The sequence below is a fragment of the Monodelphis domestica genome, chromosome 7, assembly GCF_027887165.1.
Source record: "Monodelphis domestica isolate mMonDom1 chromosome 7, mMonDom1.pri, whole genome shotgun sequence".
Classification (NCBI taxonomy): Eukaryota; Metazoa; Chordata; class Mammalia; order Didelphimorphia; family Didelphidae; genus Monodelphis; species Monodelphis domestica.
Window position 1 is genome coordinate 90,352,656 of NC_077233.1, and position 15,464 is coordinate 90,368,119.

Here is a 15,464-nt window from a genome sequence, read left to right on the forward strand (position 1 = left end):
TTTCCAATATGAAGATAAGCAGAGGTACGATATAGATTGATAAACAACATACGAGCTCCCGGATTGGACAGTCTGCCAATGGGAAAATCTGGTAAACAGCCTCCTCATTTGTTTATGTCGTGAGGTGTCCATCAAAGTAATTGGCAAACAAATTGGGTCACTGACCACCAATTAGAGCCAGAGTGTAAGCAGCCAACACCCATTGCTGGAATTATAAGAACAGCCTCCCCCACCCCTAATGCCCCCAGCCCTCAATCTTCCATCTTAGATGGCGGCCAGACCAGCCATGGCCCTGTTCCTGCACTGGAGACTCCAGCATCCCCAGGCACTGCTTGAGGGCGGTGCCAAGGGACTGACTGGACACTCCTGCGGCAGCGGCTCCCAGGGTGGCACACAAGCAGAGTGGGGGTCTTGTAAGCCTGGGACACCAGATTACAACTGGCTCCTGGTGGGGTGGATGTTTGCACTGCCTGATAGACAATAGAGACAGACGTTTGCACACGTTTGACCCACGTCAGAGACGCGTGAGTCTAATGAGTGTTTCTGCTGCACCAATTAGCCCGGGTCCCCTCAGGGGTTTTGTGCCCATCTTGCTGCCTTCCCAAGCCTTTCCTCTAGGCCCTTCAGGAAGGGGCCACCTCCAGAACCCTTGCTGTCTTGGTTGCCCTCCCTCCCCATCACCCCAGGTTTCCCAGTGGAGGACGGAGACTCAGAAAAGGAAGGAGACTCGTCCAAGGATGCCCAGAGATCTTTGTGGCAAAGGCGACTTGCACAAGACCAGACTTGCTGGCCTCCAGAGGTCCCAGACCTATTTCCACCTGGAGCTCATGAGGCGATAAGAGTCAAGATACTCTGCCATGCCAGGGCTAGCCTTGAAACTCCTCTGGCCTGGGGTGAAACCTTTCCTATTCCATCCCTGACACTCTCCCCAGGTGGGCCACTGGGGCAGAGAGTGCCACTCGCAGACTCCTCCCCCTTTCTAAGAGGATATTTACATGGAGTTTAAAAGTTCTCCAAGGGAACCGATTTCATCTGAAACCTGAGAGAAGGAGGTCCAGAGAGGTTGTGACTCGCTCAGGTCACACAGCATCACAGGGACATTTGAACCCAGGCTTTCTTCAGCCTACAGTACCACGCTGTCTTTGCCCTAAACTCCCTTTCACCTGAGGCCTAAGAGGGGTGGGAGTGACCTGTCAAGGGATGGTTTACCTGAGTGTCAGAGCTAAGAAAAAGGCCTGCCAGCCTTGGCCTCCCAGGAAGGCCCTCCCACAAAGATGGTCCTGTGGCCGCTCTGCCAGAACTTCCTTGGGGCAAAGCCATCCTCTGGGCCCTGAGAAGGCCTTTCTTTTGGGATTTCCCCAGCTGGCAGCCACCCCACAGGGCTTAAACTGGATTTTTCCTGTTGCCTTTTCCTCTGGCCCCTTAACTAACTGACAGGTGCCCCAAGGTCCCTTTGTGGCGCCCAGGCCTGGGCTCTAATGAGAGCCTGGTGCCAGCTCCTGGGGCTGTCTGCCCCGGGAGAGGGTGGCCCGGGGCCAGGCGGGCAGGGAGGCTGGGCGCTGGGGAGTCCGGGGGGCCCAGAGATTCCCCGCAGAGGCTCGGTGTTTGGTAGCATGCGAGAGACCCCTGGCCCCGAGGCCCAACTCCACAGACTGTGGCCGCTCTCCGGCCACGCTGCTCGCGGGGTTGGGCCTCTGGCCCCTTCGAAGGACGAGCCCTCCGGCCAGGCCCGTCCCCTCCTGAGAGCCGTCCGCGCAGGGCCCACAGAGAAGCTCACTCCGCCTCAGTTTTCACTGACTTTTATTGTTCTGAAGGTCTGCGGTGTGTCGGTGGGGGCTGGAGGTCGGAGTTTCCAAGCTTGGAGCTCACTTGGACAGAGGACTGGAAATGCAACCTGTGAGAGGGCTGGTCCCTCCCCCGGCCGCTCCGCGGGAGCCAAGATGGCTGAGCCTCGGGCCTTCCGGGGGCCTGGGGGTGTGGGGGTGTGGGAGCTCCTGCCCACTCCCCGCCGGCATTTCCCACCGCCTGTGGGGAGGCCTCTGCGCGGCCCCACTTTCTCAGGAGCCGGCACTTGGCTCAGAAGGCTAGTCCTGAGCTCAGGGAAATGCACCTCACGTTGCCTCAGCCCACTCCTCACTCCCCTCCCTCAGGGACTGGGGAGGGGGGAGGGGGCTTCCGGCCAAAGGCTGCCAGCTCCCACCCTGAAGGCTATTCCTGTCTCCTGCTGCTTCCGATGCCTTGGAAGGGCTTGGCACCAGCGGCTCTCTCATCTTCCCAGCTCCCTGCTTAGGAGCAGCCGGGGTTCTCCTTCCAGGGTGGACGAGCCAGGGTGTCAGGGGAGAATGCGCTCCTCCTGCCATTTTCCTGACTCCACAGCCCCTGCTGGGGTGGCTGCGCCCCGGCACTAGGACCCGCCCGGTATGGAGAGGCGTCTTTGCTCTCTGCTCATCTCTTGCCCTGCCGGCTGGGGCTGGGCTCTTGGGTGTGCAGTCCTTGGATACCAGGCAGCCCAGGGAGCTCCCAGACCACAGACGAAGGATGCTCGTAGGTGGCATTTCTCAAAAAGTCCGTGTCCCATCTGTGGCCCAAAGCCTTCCGCCTTAGCTGTCCCCCTCCTCCCGGATTGGCCATCAGCTCCCCTCCACTAACTCCCAGGCAGAAGGTGCCAACCAGGCAGAAGCAGGAAGTTGGCAAGACGGGGCTACGGGTGACTGGTTTCGGGGGTCTGCCTGCACCCCCCAGACCCAGAAGAGCCAGTCGTAGGGGAGCCTGAGCCTGCAAAGCCGGCCTTGGTCCCCGTTTACCCAGCCTGGGTTGAGACTGGCTGGAGCCACAGCTTTCCTGAAACAGCTGGGGGACTCCTGCCTCTCAGATCCCACGCTGCCAAGGGAGAGCCCCACTGGTAGGGTGGAAGGAACAGAATGCACGAGAGGGGGACGCAGGAGCCAGAGGAAGCCCTTGCAGAGACCTCTGGGTCCCACTGTCAGCTGACCTTCGGAGAGAGCTGTTGGGGCTCCCCGAGGAGCACAGGTGTAGCCCTCTTGGATAGGGGAAGGTCAAGGCCTTAGAGACGGGCCAGCCTTTGGCTGCTTAAAGGGAGCCCCTCTCCCCCAGGTCTCCCCATCCCTAGATTCTCCCTTTTCTGGCTGAGAGTAGTAAATCTCTCCCATCCCACACGTAATTCCCCTAGCAGTGGCGCCACGGGGGAGTCCCAAGAGGGCTCAGGTGAGCTCTGAGTCAGCCTCTTCCCAGAGGTGATGGACACCCATTTTCCTTCCCAACTGGCTGGACAGGGGGTTGGCCGGAGGCCACTGGCCTTTTCCTAGTTCTCTCTACCAAGGGCTGAATTTCATGGTCTTTACAAATAGGCTTCTCCTTGGCCCCAGGGAGGAGAGGCATCTGGGGCCAGGAAAAAGTCTCTGAATAGGGGCCATCTCCCTCCCTTCCCCTGCAAATTGGTTTCTAGACCCTCCATGGATAGGGGGACCCGGTGGCAGGGGGGCCAAAGGGATAAAGATACCTTTGGCCAGCAGACAAGAGAGGAGGCATGGGGATCCAGGGCCTCAGGAGCATGAGGAGCATTTGGCCCAATCTTACCGAAAAGGTCCTCGGTCCTCTCTTAGAGCATGGGGTTGTCCCCTGCTGAGCCCCACCTCTCCGGGGGAGCAGTCAGCGGTGGAGACAATCGGAGGATATCCCAAGAGGCATCAGTCCTCCCCAGACCCCAGGAGGGAAGATGAAGGATGCCCAATGCCCGGCCTCCGTGGCCTCCACGCCCCGTAGGGAGAGAACCCAATGTACCAGCTGCTCCAGTGCTACCCCCTGCAGGGTCCCCACCCCTTTTAAAAAAGATCCTCCAAAGGGATAATAAAATTAAAGACAAAACACACATTGAGTGAAAAATGTCCTCCCTTCCTCCCCCCCCCACCAGCCTCGGGCCCGGGCAGCTTAGCAGTCCTAGCAGGCAATGGCACACGTGGGTGGGCGATGGGTGACCCCAGGCCGGGCTGGGTCCTAGTGGTTGCCACCGCTCTTGCCATTCCCAGAGATCCAGTCAATGATGATAAAACTCAGGCTCATGGTCATGAAGAGAACACCTAATCCTGCAAAGCATATGGCCTGTAAGCAGAAAAAGGGAGGGGTCACGGTCCAGGAAGGGGTGGGGAGTCCCTGCCCCCTCTGAGCTGGGGCCCCTGGCCACTGTCTACACAGGCTTGGGTCTCTGCCTGCAGGTCTAGTGGAGAGAGGCAGGGGGTGCCCAGGTACTCCCGTGGGGAGATGCCTCTCCTTTCCTTCCCCACTCCATTCAGGACCATGCTATCCCTGGAGACTCCTGCCATGGGAGCTGGGGGTGGTGTACCAATATTTTGGGGGTGGACTTCAGTGGCTCCTTGTCCTTGGGCACAATTCGGATGTAGAAGATTGCTGGAAAGATGAAGATCAGGCAGGGTGCGGAGGTGGCACCTAGAAGAAGAGAGATGGGGTGGGAAGAGGGAATAGCAGAAGGAGCTGGAACTATCTTCTAGCCTATGTTAGAAGGCTAATGGGATCCAGAGCCAGAAATAATCATTTAGTAAAAAACTCCTCAGTTTTAAAGATGGGGATACCTAGCTACCAAGAGGGCAAGTGACTTGCCTAAGGTCACACAGACATGGAAACAGAGGCAGAGACCTAGGCTCGTCTGACCTAGGCTCTCTGACCCCAAATCCAGTCTCCACAAATCACTCTAATTTTGATGGTGCTGATGTTTTAGCTGAATGTTTCCGCTTTTTTCCTTTTTTAAGAATCAATCTGGGGGGCAGCTGGGTGGCTCAGTGGATTGAGAGTCAGGCCCAGAGACGGGAGGTCCTGGGTTCAAATATGACCTCAGACACTTCCCAGCTGCGTGACCCTGAGTTAGTCACTTAACCCCCATTGCCTATCCCTTACCACTTTCTGCCTTGGAACCAATATACAGTATTGACTCCAAGATGGAAGGTAAGGGTTTAAAAATAAAAAAAGACTCAGTCTGCCCTATTTGGGTCTCTTAGAACCTCAAAGAAGGTTTTTTTAAAAAGCTACCAATTAGCCTTGGGAACGAATGGAGTAAACAGAAAAACAATGAGTTGCTTTTCCAAAGAGACACTGTTGATAGGTGCTGTTGTTTTGTTGTTTGGTCATTTTTCAGTTATGTCCAAGTCTTCATGACCCCATTTGAGGTTTTCTTGGCAAAGGTACTGGAGTGCTTTATCGTTCCCTGCTCTGGCTCATTTTACAGTTGAGGAAACTGAGGCAAACAAGATTAAGCGACTCACCCAGGGTCACACAGCTAGTGAGGCCAGATTTGAACCGACAAAGATAAGACTTCCTAGCTCCAGGCCACTTTCCACTGTACCATTTAGCTAATAGGTGCTAATGGCTCCTAAGAGGAGCAGCACCCATTAAATAAGCTGCCCCTTAGATGGAGAAAATGTGTGCCAAAAGGTGATGAGATTCCGTAAGAGCTAGACCTTTCTCCCTCTTGCTCTTCCAGACACCAGCTGGCTTGCCCAGGCTAGGATTCTCACCAATGATTCCAAAGATGCCCAGGATGTTGGGGGCAAAGATGACTAACAGGTTGATACAGGTCAACAGGATGACAGCAATGAGAGTGTGCCTGAGCCAGCTGAACTCTTTGTCCTGGAACAGCATCTGCTGGATGGCTCTCCGGACCTGGGGGCGGGGTAGAGAGGGAGATGGGTGAGAGTGAGCCAACCATAAGCCCTAGTCCCAGAGACGAGCTCTCCCGACGAGAGGAGATATAACTCCACTCCCTCAGCGTACACAATTCTCTAGTGAAGTGAGATTGACCCAGGGCTTCCCTCATAGATGTTACTGTCCCCTGAGAAAGGTCACTCAAGTATTATCCCCATTTTACAGATTAGCAGGGCTCATGGGGGATGAAGTAAAGAAGGAAACACAGCTTTCCTCTGACTTTTTAATGTCAACAAAACACTTTTCTCATAGCAATTCCACGAAACAAGGTGGTTCAAGTGTTTTTATTCCCATTTACAGATGGGGAAACTGAGGCTCAAGCATGTGTTCTAAATCACACAATAGGAGACCAGGATTTTAACCCAGATTTTTTAAAATTCCAAGTTCTGTGTTCTTTTTACTTATGGATGATCTTTTCACTTATGGATGGATATGGGTGATGATTTATTTATGGATAAGGGGCAGAACCCTTAGGGAGAGCTGTGCTTCCCAGGCTAGTTTTTGTGGTCTTCATATGTGATTCCTCACTTGAGGCCCTGGGGTGCTTCTTCACTCTTCCTGTCTCTTACCTCCCAACTCCATTAAAGGGCCAGAAATCATGGCAGAACATAAAGAATGCTTGATTTGGAGTCTACTTATTAGCTGTGTGTCCTTGGACAAGTTACCACCTCTCTGGGCCTCGGTTTCCTCAGCTGTAAAATGAGCTGGATGGACAAGGTGACCTCTAAAGTCCTGTCTAGTTGTGGATCTATAATCTTCCAAGCTATGATCTGATGATCTATGAGCCTGAGCTGTCCCTGATGGACTGGGGCCAACTCACCGGGAAAAGGACAATGGGGACAGTGAGGGTGACGGCAGTGAGCACAGCCACACGGACACACAGGATCAGGACATCAAAGGGGTCCACTTTGTTGTAAGTGTGCAAGAGCTCCGACTCCACCCGATCTGTGGGACATAGCTCCTGACACATAGTCTCATATGCCCAACCCAGTTAGAGGACACATCCCCTGGTCCATGGATTCCCACCTCCCAATTCCACCTGAGTCTGGAAGAAAACAGCATCAACCCACCCAGGTCTAGGGGATGCAGCCTCTGAGCCCCCGCCTCCCAGACTCACCTAGGTTTGGGGAGGATAGCCCCTGACCCCCGATTTCCTCTTCTCCCAGCCCATGGGGACCCACATTCTAAGCCGACTTCTATGCCTACTTTTCTCGTACCATAGAAGGTGAGGTAGCCAAAGAGGGCAGCCATGAAATACATCACATACATGACAGCAATGGACAAGTTGGATATGTGTTGCATCTTCTGCTTTGTGGGGCTGTAGGGAAGCAAGGGTTGGGTCAAGCTGGAGGGGACCCATCTCACACCAGAGAGCGCTCTCCCCTCTCCCCAGAGAGACAATGCCCAGGGAAGGAAGTCTATTCTTGGAGGCTGGAGTTGGGGATGGGGTGGCGAGGAAGGAGCAACATTAAGCAAGAGACAAAAGTCGTGTAGCCATAAAATATCAGAAGTGGGCAGGCCCTTAGAATCAACATAGATGGGTCCCACTCTCAGATTGATGTTTTACATATGCTGACTCATTTAACAACTTCAGGACAACGTTATCACTTTTTATGGGGAAAGTCATTGTTTGGAGGAGGAAACTGAGAGAGGCTAAGTGACTTGACTCTGTTCACATGGCTAGCAAAGACTGGAGGAAGGTTTTGAACTCAGATCTTTTTTTGTTTTAAACCCTTACTTTCTGACAGTTCTAAGACAGAAGAGTGGCAAGGGCTAGGCAACCGAGGTTAAAGGATTTGCCCAGGATCACACAGCTAGGCAATGTCTGAGGCCAAATTTGAATCCAGGTCCCCCAGACTCCAGGTCTGGCACTCTATCCATTGTGCCACTTAGCTGCCCTGAACTCACGTCTTTCTGACTCAAAAATCAGTTTTTGGTATACAATATTTCTTCATAGATCAGAGCCATAAGGATTCTTAGAATATGGGACATAAAGGGTCTAAGCTGGAGTCCTTATAGTTCATCTGCCCCACCCCACCTCCCATTTGTAAATGGGGAAACTGAGGCCCAAAGATATAAAATAGATTTGCCCTTATCACAACTAGGCAAAGACCTGGACTCAAATCTAGCTGTCCTAATTCTCAGAGCAGGGTTTTCTCCTTCATCTCCTACTGCCTTCTCAAGTAGCATCATGGAATGGCAATTTTTACAAATCAGAAAACTGAGACCCAGAGGAGGGGAAATTATTTGCCCAAGGTCTTACAGCTAATTGTAAGAGTGTGGATGTAAATTGAACTCTCTTAATTCTTAGGGCAGGGTTAATTCCATTCCTTCTCAGGTGGTGTTACAGGGTCATGAATTTAGAACTAGTAACTCAGAAGTCATTTTACAGATGAGGAAATTGGAACCTGTTAAGGTTCAGTGACTTGCCTAGGGTCACATAGGCAATAACAGAACCAGGATTTGAATCTAGGCGTCTGACCTAAAAGCCAAGGGTCTTCCCATTTCACCCTGATCATACTCACTCCCTGAGTTCTGTGTAGATGGGCAGCACCTCTGGGTGGCAGACGAAGGCAAAGGCCATGATAGGGATGGTGTATGCTGTCTGTGGAGAATATGAGGTGCTGTTGGCCCTGGGTGGCAAGGACCTACCCCCTATGCCCTGAGGGACCCCCAGCCAGGGCAGTACCCAAGGGCATAATACAAGGGGCTGATCCTTAGAGGGGAGGAACCCTCCCCACCTTGAGGGCTGGCACCCACCCAGCTGGCCCCACCTGACCCCAGCACACCTGAGTATTGAGGGTAAAGAAGCTGGGGGTACAGCTGTCAGTGTTGGAGGCCTGGATGAGGGGGTCCCCACCCGAGGAATCCTTCATGATGATTTGCACGTGGCTGGTATTGCCCGTCACATTGGCAGAGAATGTGGGCAGTGGGCATGAGATCTGGAACTTCTTGTAGATGACCTGGGAGAGTAAGGATGCTCCTGAGTACCCAGTGGAGGCACCATCAGCCCCCCTGTGCTCATGGTCAGTGAGGGAGCTCTGTGGAGGCCCACGGGCATCCAGTCAGAATTCACCCATCGTCATCTAGCTTCTTGCTCTTCCCCCGAAATAACTGGACAGCCATTTCTCCCCTGACGTTGGAGGTTCCCACAGCTCAGGACCACGTGCCCCCCTCACACCAGGGATCCCTGAAGAGAGGGGCCGTTCTTCCACCTCAGAGGTGGGTGCAGGGCTAGGGGCAGGGGGCCTCACTCACTGCAATCAGGAAGAACACCATGCAGCTGAGAGAAAAGCCACTGGAGTAGCCCAAGTATCCTAAGGGCAGAGATGGGAGGGTGAGAAGGGAAGGCCTGACCCCGTCCTCACCCCATCCCCATCGCACTCCCCTAGGGCACCAGGACCACTCGCTTCCCCACCCGGCCCTGCCTCCAGCGCGTCCCCCTGTGTCCCAGCCCTGGAGCCTCCTCTTACCCAGCTGCCTCATCAAAGCCAAGGGAAGGATGATGGTGACTGAGACCAGGATTACCAGGTAGTTCCCGTTCATGTACCAATCCCTGGAGGGAGGGGGGGGAGGAGAGGGCACAGAACAGAAGGTGTCAAAGCTGCCTCTCAAGAGGCTGGGCGGCCCCTCACTTCAGGGATGCCTGGCGTGAAGGGGGAGATCTGGTCCTGTCTTTGGTTTCCCATCCCAGGAGCCCCGGCCCCCTCAGCCTTCAGCCTGGATTCAGCCTCCCCCTTCGGACCCCAGAATGAGCCCCTTTGCAGGACGGGGGAGGAGAGGTCCAAGCTGGGGACCCTGGGGGGGAAGGGCTAGCGAGATGTTCTGGTGACCTGGGAATGACATCGTTCCTGGAGAAGTCTGATCCCAGTCTAGTTATTTGTTCCCCCAATTCTGAGCTCAGGCTCTCAGCCCCTCGGGGGCCAGGTCTAGAAGGGAACAGACCCCTCCGTGGTCCAGGGGGAGGTTCCTTGGGAGGGCAGGACCAGGGCCTTAGACTGGCAGGGATGGAGGGCCGCATTATGGGGCGTAATCTGGGCTATGGGGGGTTTAACCCCAGAGGCCTTGAGTTAAAAATAGCAGGAGCTTAAGAGCTAAACCTTCTCCCTGACCTCACCCTTTCTTGGACTAGCAGTAGCCCTCCTCCTCCCCAGGAGGGTGGAGGAGTTGCTGTTAGGCTCAGCACCCACAAACCCCCCTTCTTCCCCCCCCCAGTCCCCTGCAACAAACGGAACAAGGAATGGAGACGTCTATCCCTGGGCCAAAAGCGGGAGCTCTGGGAACCCTGGGATCCTTGGATCATAGAACAGTAGAGCTAGAAAGAGCCTCCGTGAGATAGCTGGCCCTCCAGCATCCCTCATTGTTCCTACGGGGAAACTGAGGCCCAGGGAGAGGAAAGGGCTCTTACAAGATCACAAAGTTAGTACGCAGAGCTCAAAAGGCTAAATGGAGTCACTGTTGGCCTCAGTGTTGGCTTGACCTGCTCATCTGGCTCCCTGCCTTTAACATGAATTCCCCCACTGAAGACAGGCTAGGAAGGAGAAAAAGAGCTGAAGGTCTAGGGGAGACTCGCTCCTCGGGCTACTCCTTCCCGAAGCGGGGCCCAGGGAGTACGGGGGACAGCGGAGAAGAACAGGGGTGGGAAACAGGAGAAGGAGAGGAGAAGCACACGGGAGAGAGGGCAGAGGAGGGAAAAGGGCAGAGAGGGACCGCCCCAAGTATTAATAACTAGCCCCAGGACTAAACTGGCTTAGGGAGGGGGAGGAGTGGGGAATTCCTGGCGCGTGGCCCCGGGCCCAGGGGTGTGAGACCAGGAGCAAATGAGCAGAGCAAACCAAGGGGAGGTCCTGGCCTGGAAACAGTCTGGCCCGGGATGTCACAGCCCCACCCCTTCCTCCTTCCCTTAGAGGGAAATGGGAACCTAACGCCTCCCTCAGCCGGCACCCCCTCCCCTTCTGGGGTCAGGCAGGGTGTCGGCCCCCCAGGACAAGGTCCCGTCTCCTCTCCAGCCCAGCCCCCTCCCTCCCAGCCCTCTTGCTCCCTCTCAGGACCCCTAGGCACCCCCAACCCCCAGGGCGAGGGAGGATTCTTACGAGGTTTTCTCAGGGAGGTTGAGGAAAGTCTGGATGACCAGGGGCACTTCTGACTTCACGATGTACAGGTAACTGGACATGGCTAGGAAAGAGGCCGATGGAGCGGTTGGGGGGACAGGGGGTCAGCCATCCCCAACCCATGCTCTCCATTGCTTTCCCCATGGCTCATAGTTTGGGGGAGTAATGAGCCCCGGCTTGGGCATCATTGGGCTTGTCACGATGAATGGGGTGCTTGTGGGCAACCCTAAGGGAGCCCCAGCCCCAGCCTCTTGGGGTCACAGGCGCCAGGCAAGAGGGGTCCACGGGACCAGAGTGAGACAGGACTTCAGAGATTCTCCAATCCAACCCCTCCATTTTACAGGTGGTAAAACTGAGGTTCAAAGGCAACTTGCCCAAATTCCCAGGATTTAGGGCCCTCCTTGGGAAAGTAGCACTCAGGGAGGTCAAATACTTTGCCTAAAGTGTGTGAGTGAAGCTAAGCGGAGGGGTGGCACCCATTCCCTCACCTCCAATGTTCTGTAGGGTGATAGCTATTGCCGCCATCAGCTTCCCTGGGGTCCCAAAGGCCCGAAAGCCCAGCTGCTCGTAGGCCCGGATACCTGGGGGATGTGGGAGATAGCCTTAGGCAGGGCGTCAGGAATAGGAGAAGGTCTGGCCCTCCAGCCTTCTACCAGAGCCCGGTACCTCAAGTCTGGAGGCGAGGCCTTCCCCTCTCAGGCCAGAGCCCTCCGGGCGGTGGTACATCTAGGAAGGCTTTTTGGAGGTAGAAGAGATTTGCTTTCTCAAGTACATCTGTCTCTTACCTACAATCCCTGAAGACTTGAGCAGCAAGTGGATGGAATAGCTGGACAGCAGGGCCACGCAGGTGAGGAGGAATCTGGGGCAGAGAAGGGATGTTAGTGGGAGAGACATGAGCCCAGGCACGGGCACCATCAGGATGGGAAAGCAGAACCATAATCAGAACCAGTATTTAAATAGCACTTTCAGGTTTGCAAAGCGTTTCTCATTTAATTTTCACACCAATACTGGGATAAAGGAAGTATTATTATTATTATTATTATTATTATTATTATTATTATTATTATTATTATCCCTGTTTTACAGATGAGGAAACTGAGAAAGACAAAAGCTTAGTGACTTGCCCAAGGGTTACCCATCGGGTAAGTGTCTGAGGCTACCTTTGAACTCAGGTCTTCCTGAGTCCAAGTTCACTGCACCACCCAGCTGTTTCTAAAGAGAAAAACAAACAAAACCTCCAGTACCGGAAATCAGGAGAACTACATTTTAGCCCAGTTCTGCCTCTAACTTCCTGTGTAACCTTAGGTGATGGAGAGGAGAATGTTTTTCATCCTTCATTTCAAAGAGGACCAATGACATCCCAAGGTAACACCTTGACTTTCTCAGGACTCGTATTTAAATGAGTCAAAGGGGCACAAAATCGTCCACTTCACTCTCTCTTCCAGAAGTCATCGAAGTCCAATGGGAAGACAAAAGCCAGGATGACTGGCGATGGCCCAGGATGCAGCGGATGACGTTGGTGTCTTCCATGTCTGACCAAGGATGATGATGACAAGAGTGTCCCAGAAAAGAAGTGGGGCCCAGTGGCTAGAGGACCAGTTTAGGGTTTCAGTCTTGCCTCTGACATATACTTTCCATGAGACCCTGGGGCAAGCCACAGGACCTCTCAGTGCCCCCGAAAGCTCCCTAAGATCATAAATGATGGACCGATTGCTGGTCTGCATCAGCAAAAGGAATTTCCCCATTGGGAATTCCTCACATTGACAAAACCACACCTGGACCAAAAGTCATCATCATCATCATTTGTGTCTCTATAGCCCTTTTCAGGCTATAAAAATGGATTCCTCCCGACCATTCTGGGAGGCAAGAACTTCAGTATCGTTATTCCTCTTTTGCAGATGAGAAATGTAGACTTTACAAAAGAGGAGGTGGTTGGCGTAGCGTTGCTCAGCTAAAGAATGCAGGCTCTACATTCAATGCTCTTTCCAAGACACTTTCTCTCTTTGAACCTCAGTGTCCCTACCAGGAAATCAAGAAGATTGACCTGGATGACTTCTGAGGTCTCCCTGGCTCTAACATTCTGTGTTTGGTGTCTTCATACCTGGCCCAGATCATACACTCAGGGGTTCTGAGGCTCCTAGACCTCACAGAGAAGTTGTGTTCAGTCTGAGGTAAGCTCACAGTCCTGAGCTCTGTTTTCTGTACCCAAACTGGGGTACTGAAAAGATTGGAAGGAAAGAAAGGAGGATTTATTAAGTGCCTACTATGACTCAGGCTCTGTACTAAAACATTTTTCAAATACTATCGCATGTGATCCTCATAGCAACCCTAGGAAGTAGGAGCTATTATTATCTTCAATTTACAGCTAAGGAAACTGAGGCAAATAAAAGTTAAATGACTTGACCAGGGTCACACAGCTCCTAAGTGTCTGAGATCAGATTTTCCCCGAGCTCTTTCTGACTCGAGGAACAGAGCTTTATCCACTGAAGCACCTAATATGGCATTCGAGTACCAGAACTAGGGTTGGTTAGCCAATGGGGTCATGATAGCTGTCTTTAATTTTTGAAGGGCTGATATGTGTTAAGGATTAAATTTACTCTTCTTGGGGTCAGAGGGCAGAATTTGGAACAAGGGGTAAAAGATGGAAAAAGACAAATCCAGGTTTGATGGAAAAAAGAATCTGCTCCTAGGTAGAGCTTTCCAACAGTGCAATGGGGGCCAGGCAGCTAGGTGGCTCAGTGGATAGAGCCAGGTCTGGAGATGGGAGGTCCCATTTGCTTAGCCCTTGCTGCTTTTCTGTCTTAGAATGGATACTAACTAAGACAGAAGGGAAGGGTCAAAAAAAAAAAAAGCACAGTGGACTGCCTTGGGAGGTAATGGACCATCCCCTTATTGGAGGCGTCAAAGCAAAAGCCATATGACCATTTGTTGAAGATGATATTGAAGGGTCCTGGTCAGGAGTTGGCCTCGGCTAGTCTCTGTTCCTTCTAGTTCTTAGATTCTCCAATTCTAAGGATTCTTTTGGCCAAAATTCTGCCCTCCATCTTCCAAGAGCCCTTCCTATCCAGGATGCTGGAATTCTGGGAAGATATCAGTAGCATCCTAGTCTGCTAAAGGGTTTGGAGAATTTGGATTTAGCATGTCAGGCTCCCTTCTCAATCTTGACAGATTGTCCAAGCCCTAAATCCCATCTATCCCTCTTTCCCCCTTGTATCAGAGAGTCTGGGGAGATGTGAGGTTCATGCCCACTCCTCGGTGCCCAGGAATGCTCTAGTTATCTCCTTCTTTCCTTCGTTTTTGGGAATTAGAGAGATGGAGGAACATACTCCCAATGGGTCTGCTTAGCCCTACTGTACGGGGAAGGGGGGAAGGGAAACCGAGGCAGGGGACCTAGAGAGAACTGAGCCAGGGTCATTTGGAGGTGTGCAAGCAAGGCAACACAGGCAACAAGGAAGGAACCAGGAGATAACTTTTGCCTACATGCTGGAGCCCTTTTAGTTCTTCTGACCCAAGGACTGGAGCCCTCACCCTTACCATCTGGGAAGGGGCTCTGAGCAAAGAATATCATACCCACTCCTTGAAAGACTCCCCCATGGGGTCTTTGCCTGGACACCCAGCCAGCAATCCCTAGGTAGGGTGAAGCCTGTCCCTGCTAGGAAGCCCAGGAAGTTGACATGAGGACATGTCCTCTGTTGGGGGCATGGTGCACACGTGCACACATCTCTATTTGCAAACATGTGCACACACATAGAATCTTTTTGTTTTTTAACCCTTATCTTCCACCTTAGAATCAATACTGTGTTTCAGTTCCAAGGCAGAAGAGCAGTAAGGGCTAGGCAGTGGAGGTTAAGTGACTTGCCCAGGGTCACACAGTTAGGAATATCTGAGACCATATTTGAACCTAAGACCTCTGGCTCTCAATCCACTGAGTCACCTATCTACAGCATTTTAAGATTAAAACTAGACGAAACCACAGAGATGGTCCAGAGGTCCATAAACTCTTTGTCTCATGGACCCCTTTGGAAGCCTGCTGATGCTTACAGACTCCTTCTCAACAACAGTGCTTCTAAACACATAAATAAAGATACTGAGACTTACATAGAAAACCAACTATATTAAAAAGTTGTCAATGTATAACCCAGACCAAATTGCTTGCCAGCTCTGGGATGAGTGAAGGAAGGAGGGAGGGAGAAATTTGAATCGTATGACTTTGGAAAACTTATGTGGAAATTTATTACATGTAATTGGCAAAAAATAAATTAATAGATTTTTAAAAAGTTGTCAAAATGTTTTTTTTTTAAACAAGTTCAAGGGGCAGCTAGGTGGTAGGGTGGATAGAGCACCAGACCTGAAGACGAAAGATCCTGGATTCTAATCTGGCCTCAGACACTGCTTAGCTGTGTGACCTTGGGCAAGTCACTTAACCTTGTTTGCTCAGCTTTTGCCTTTCTGTCTTAGAATTGTTGCTAGGATAGAAAATAAGGGTTAAATTTTAAAAACAAAAGTTCACAAATTTCAGATAAGAACCTCTGATCTATTTTAAATCTTTATCTTACTGGCCCAGAGAGAGAAGACTTGCTTGCTTACATAGTCACGAGGCAGGATTTGAACCCAGATCAG

At 52.4% G+C, this 15,464-nt stretch overlaps 1 protein-coding gene across 1 annotated transcript in view; it reads right to left on the reverse strand.

Annotated features, from left to right (window-relative positions):
* Window positions 1-1,783: 1,783 nt before the first annotated feature.
* The window catches only part of SLC38A3 (solute carrier family 38 member 3), a 36,660-nt gene continuing 22,979 nt past the window's right edge, over window positions 1,784-15,464 (reverse strand). Inside the window, exons 5-16 of the mRNA XM_016423701.2 lie at window positions 11,630-11,703; window positions 11,333-11,425; window positions 10,827-10,908; window positions 9,207-9,289; window positions 8,992-9,050; window positions 8,523-8,696; window positions 8,259-8,338; window positions 6,951-7,051; window positions 6,554-6,678; window positions 5,547-5,691; window positions 4,361-4,464; window positions 1,784-4,119 (exon numbers count right to left, since the gene is read on the reverse strand). Of these exons, the coding sequence (XP_016279187.2) occupies window positions 4,015-4,119; window positions 4,361-4,464; window positions 5,547-5,691; window positions 6,554-6,678; window positions 6,951-7,051; window positions 8,259-8,338; window positions 8,523-8,696; window positions 8,992-9,050; window positions 9,207-9,289; window positions 10,827-10,908; window positions 11,333-11,425; window positions 11,630-11,703 (1,225 nt within the window). The 3' untranslated portion in view covers window positions 1,784-4,014. The remainder of the gene's footprint in view (window positions 4,120-4,360; window positions 4,465-5,546; window positions 5,692-6,553; window positions 6,679-6,950; window positions 7,052-8,258; window positions 8,339-8,522; window positions 8,697-8,991; window positions 9,051-9,206; window positions 9,290-10,826; window positions 10,909-11,332; window positions 11,426-11,629; window positions 11,704-15,464) is intronic.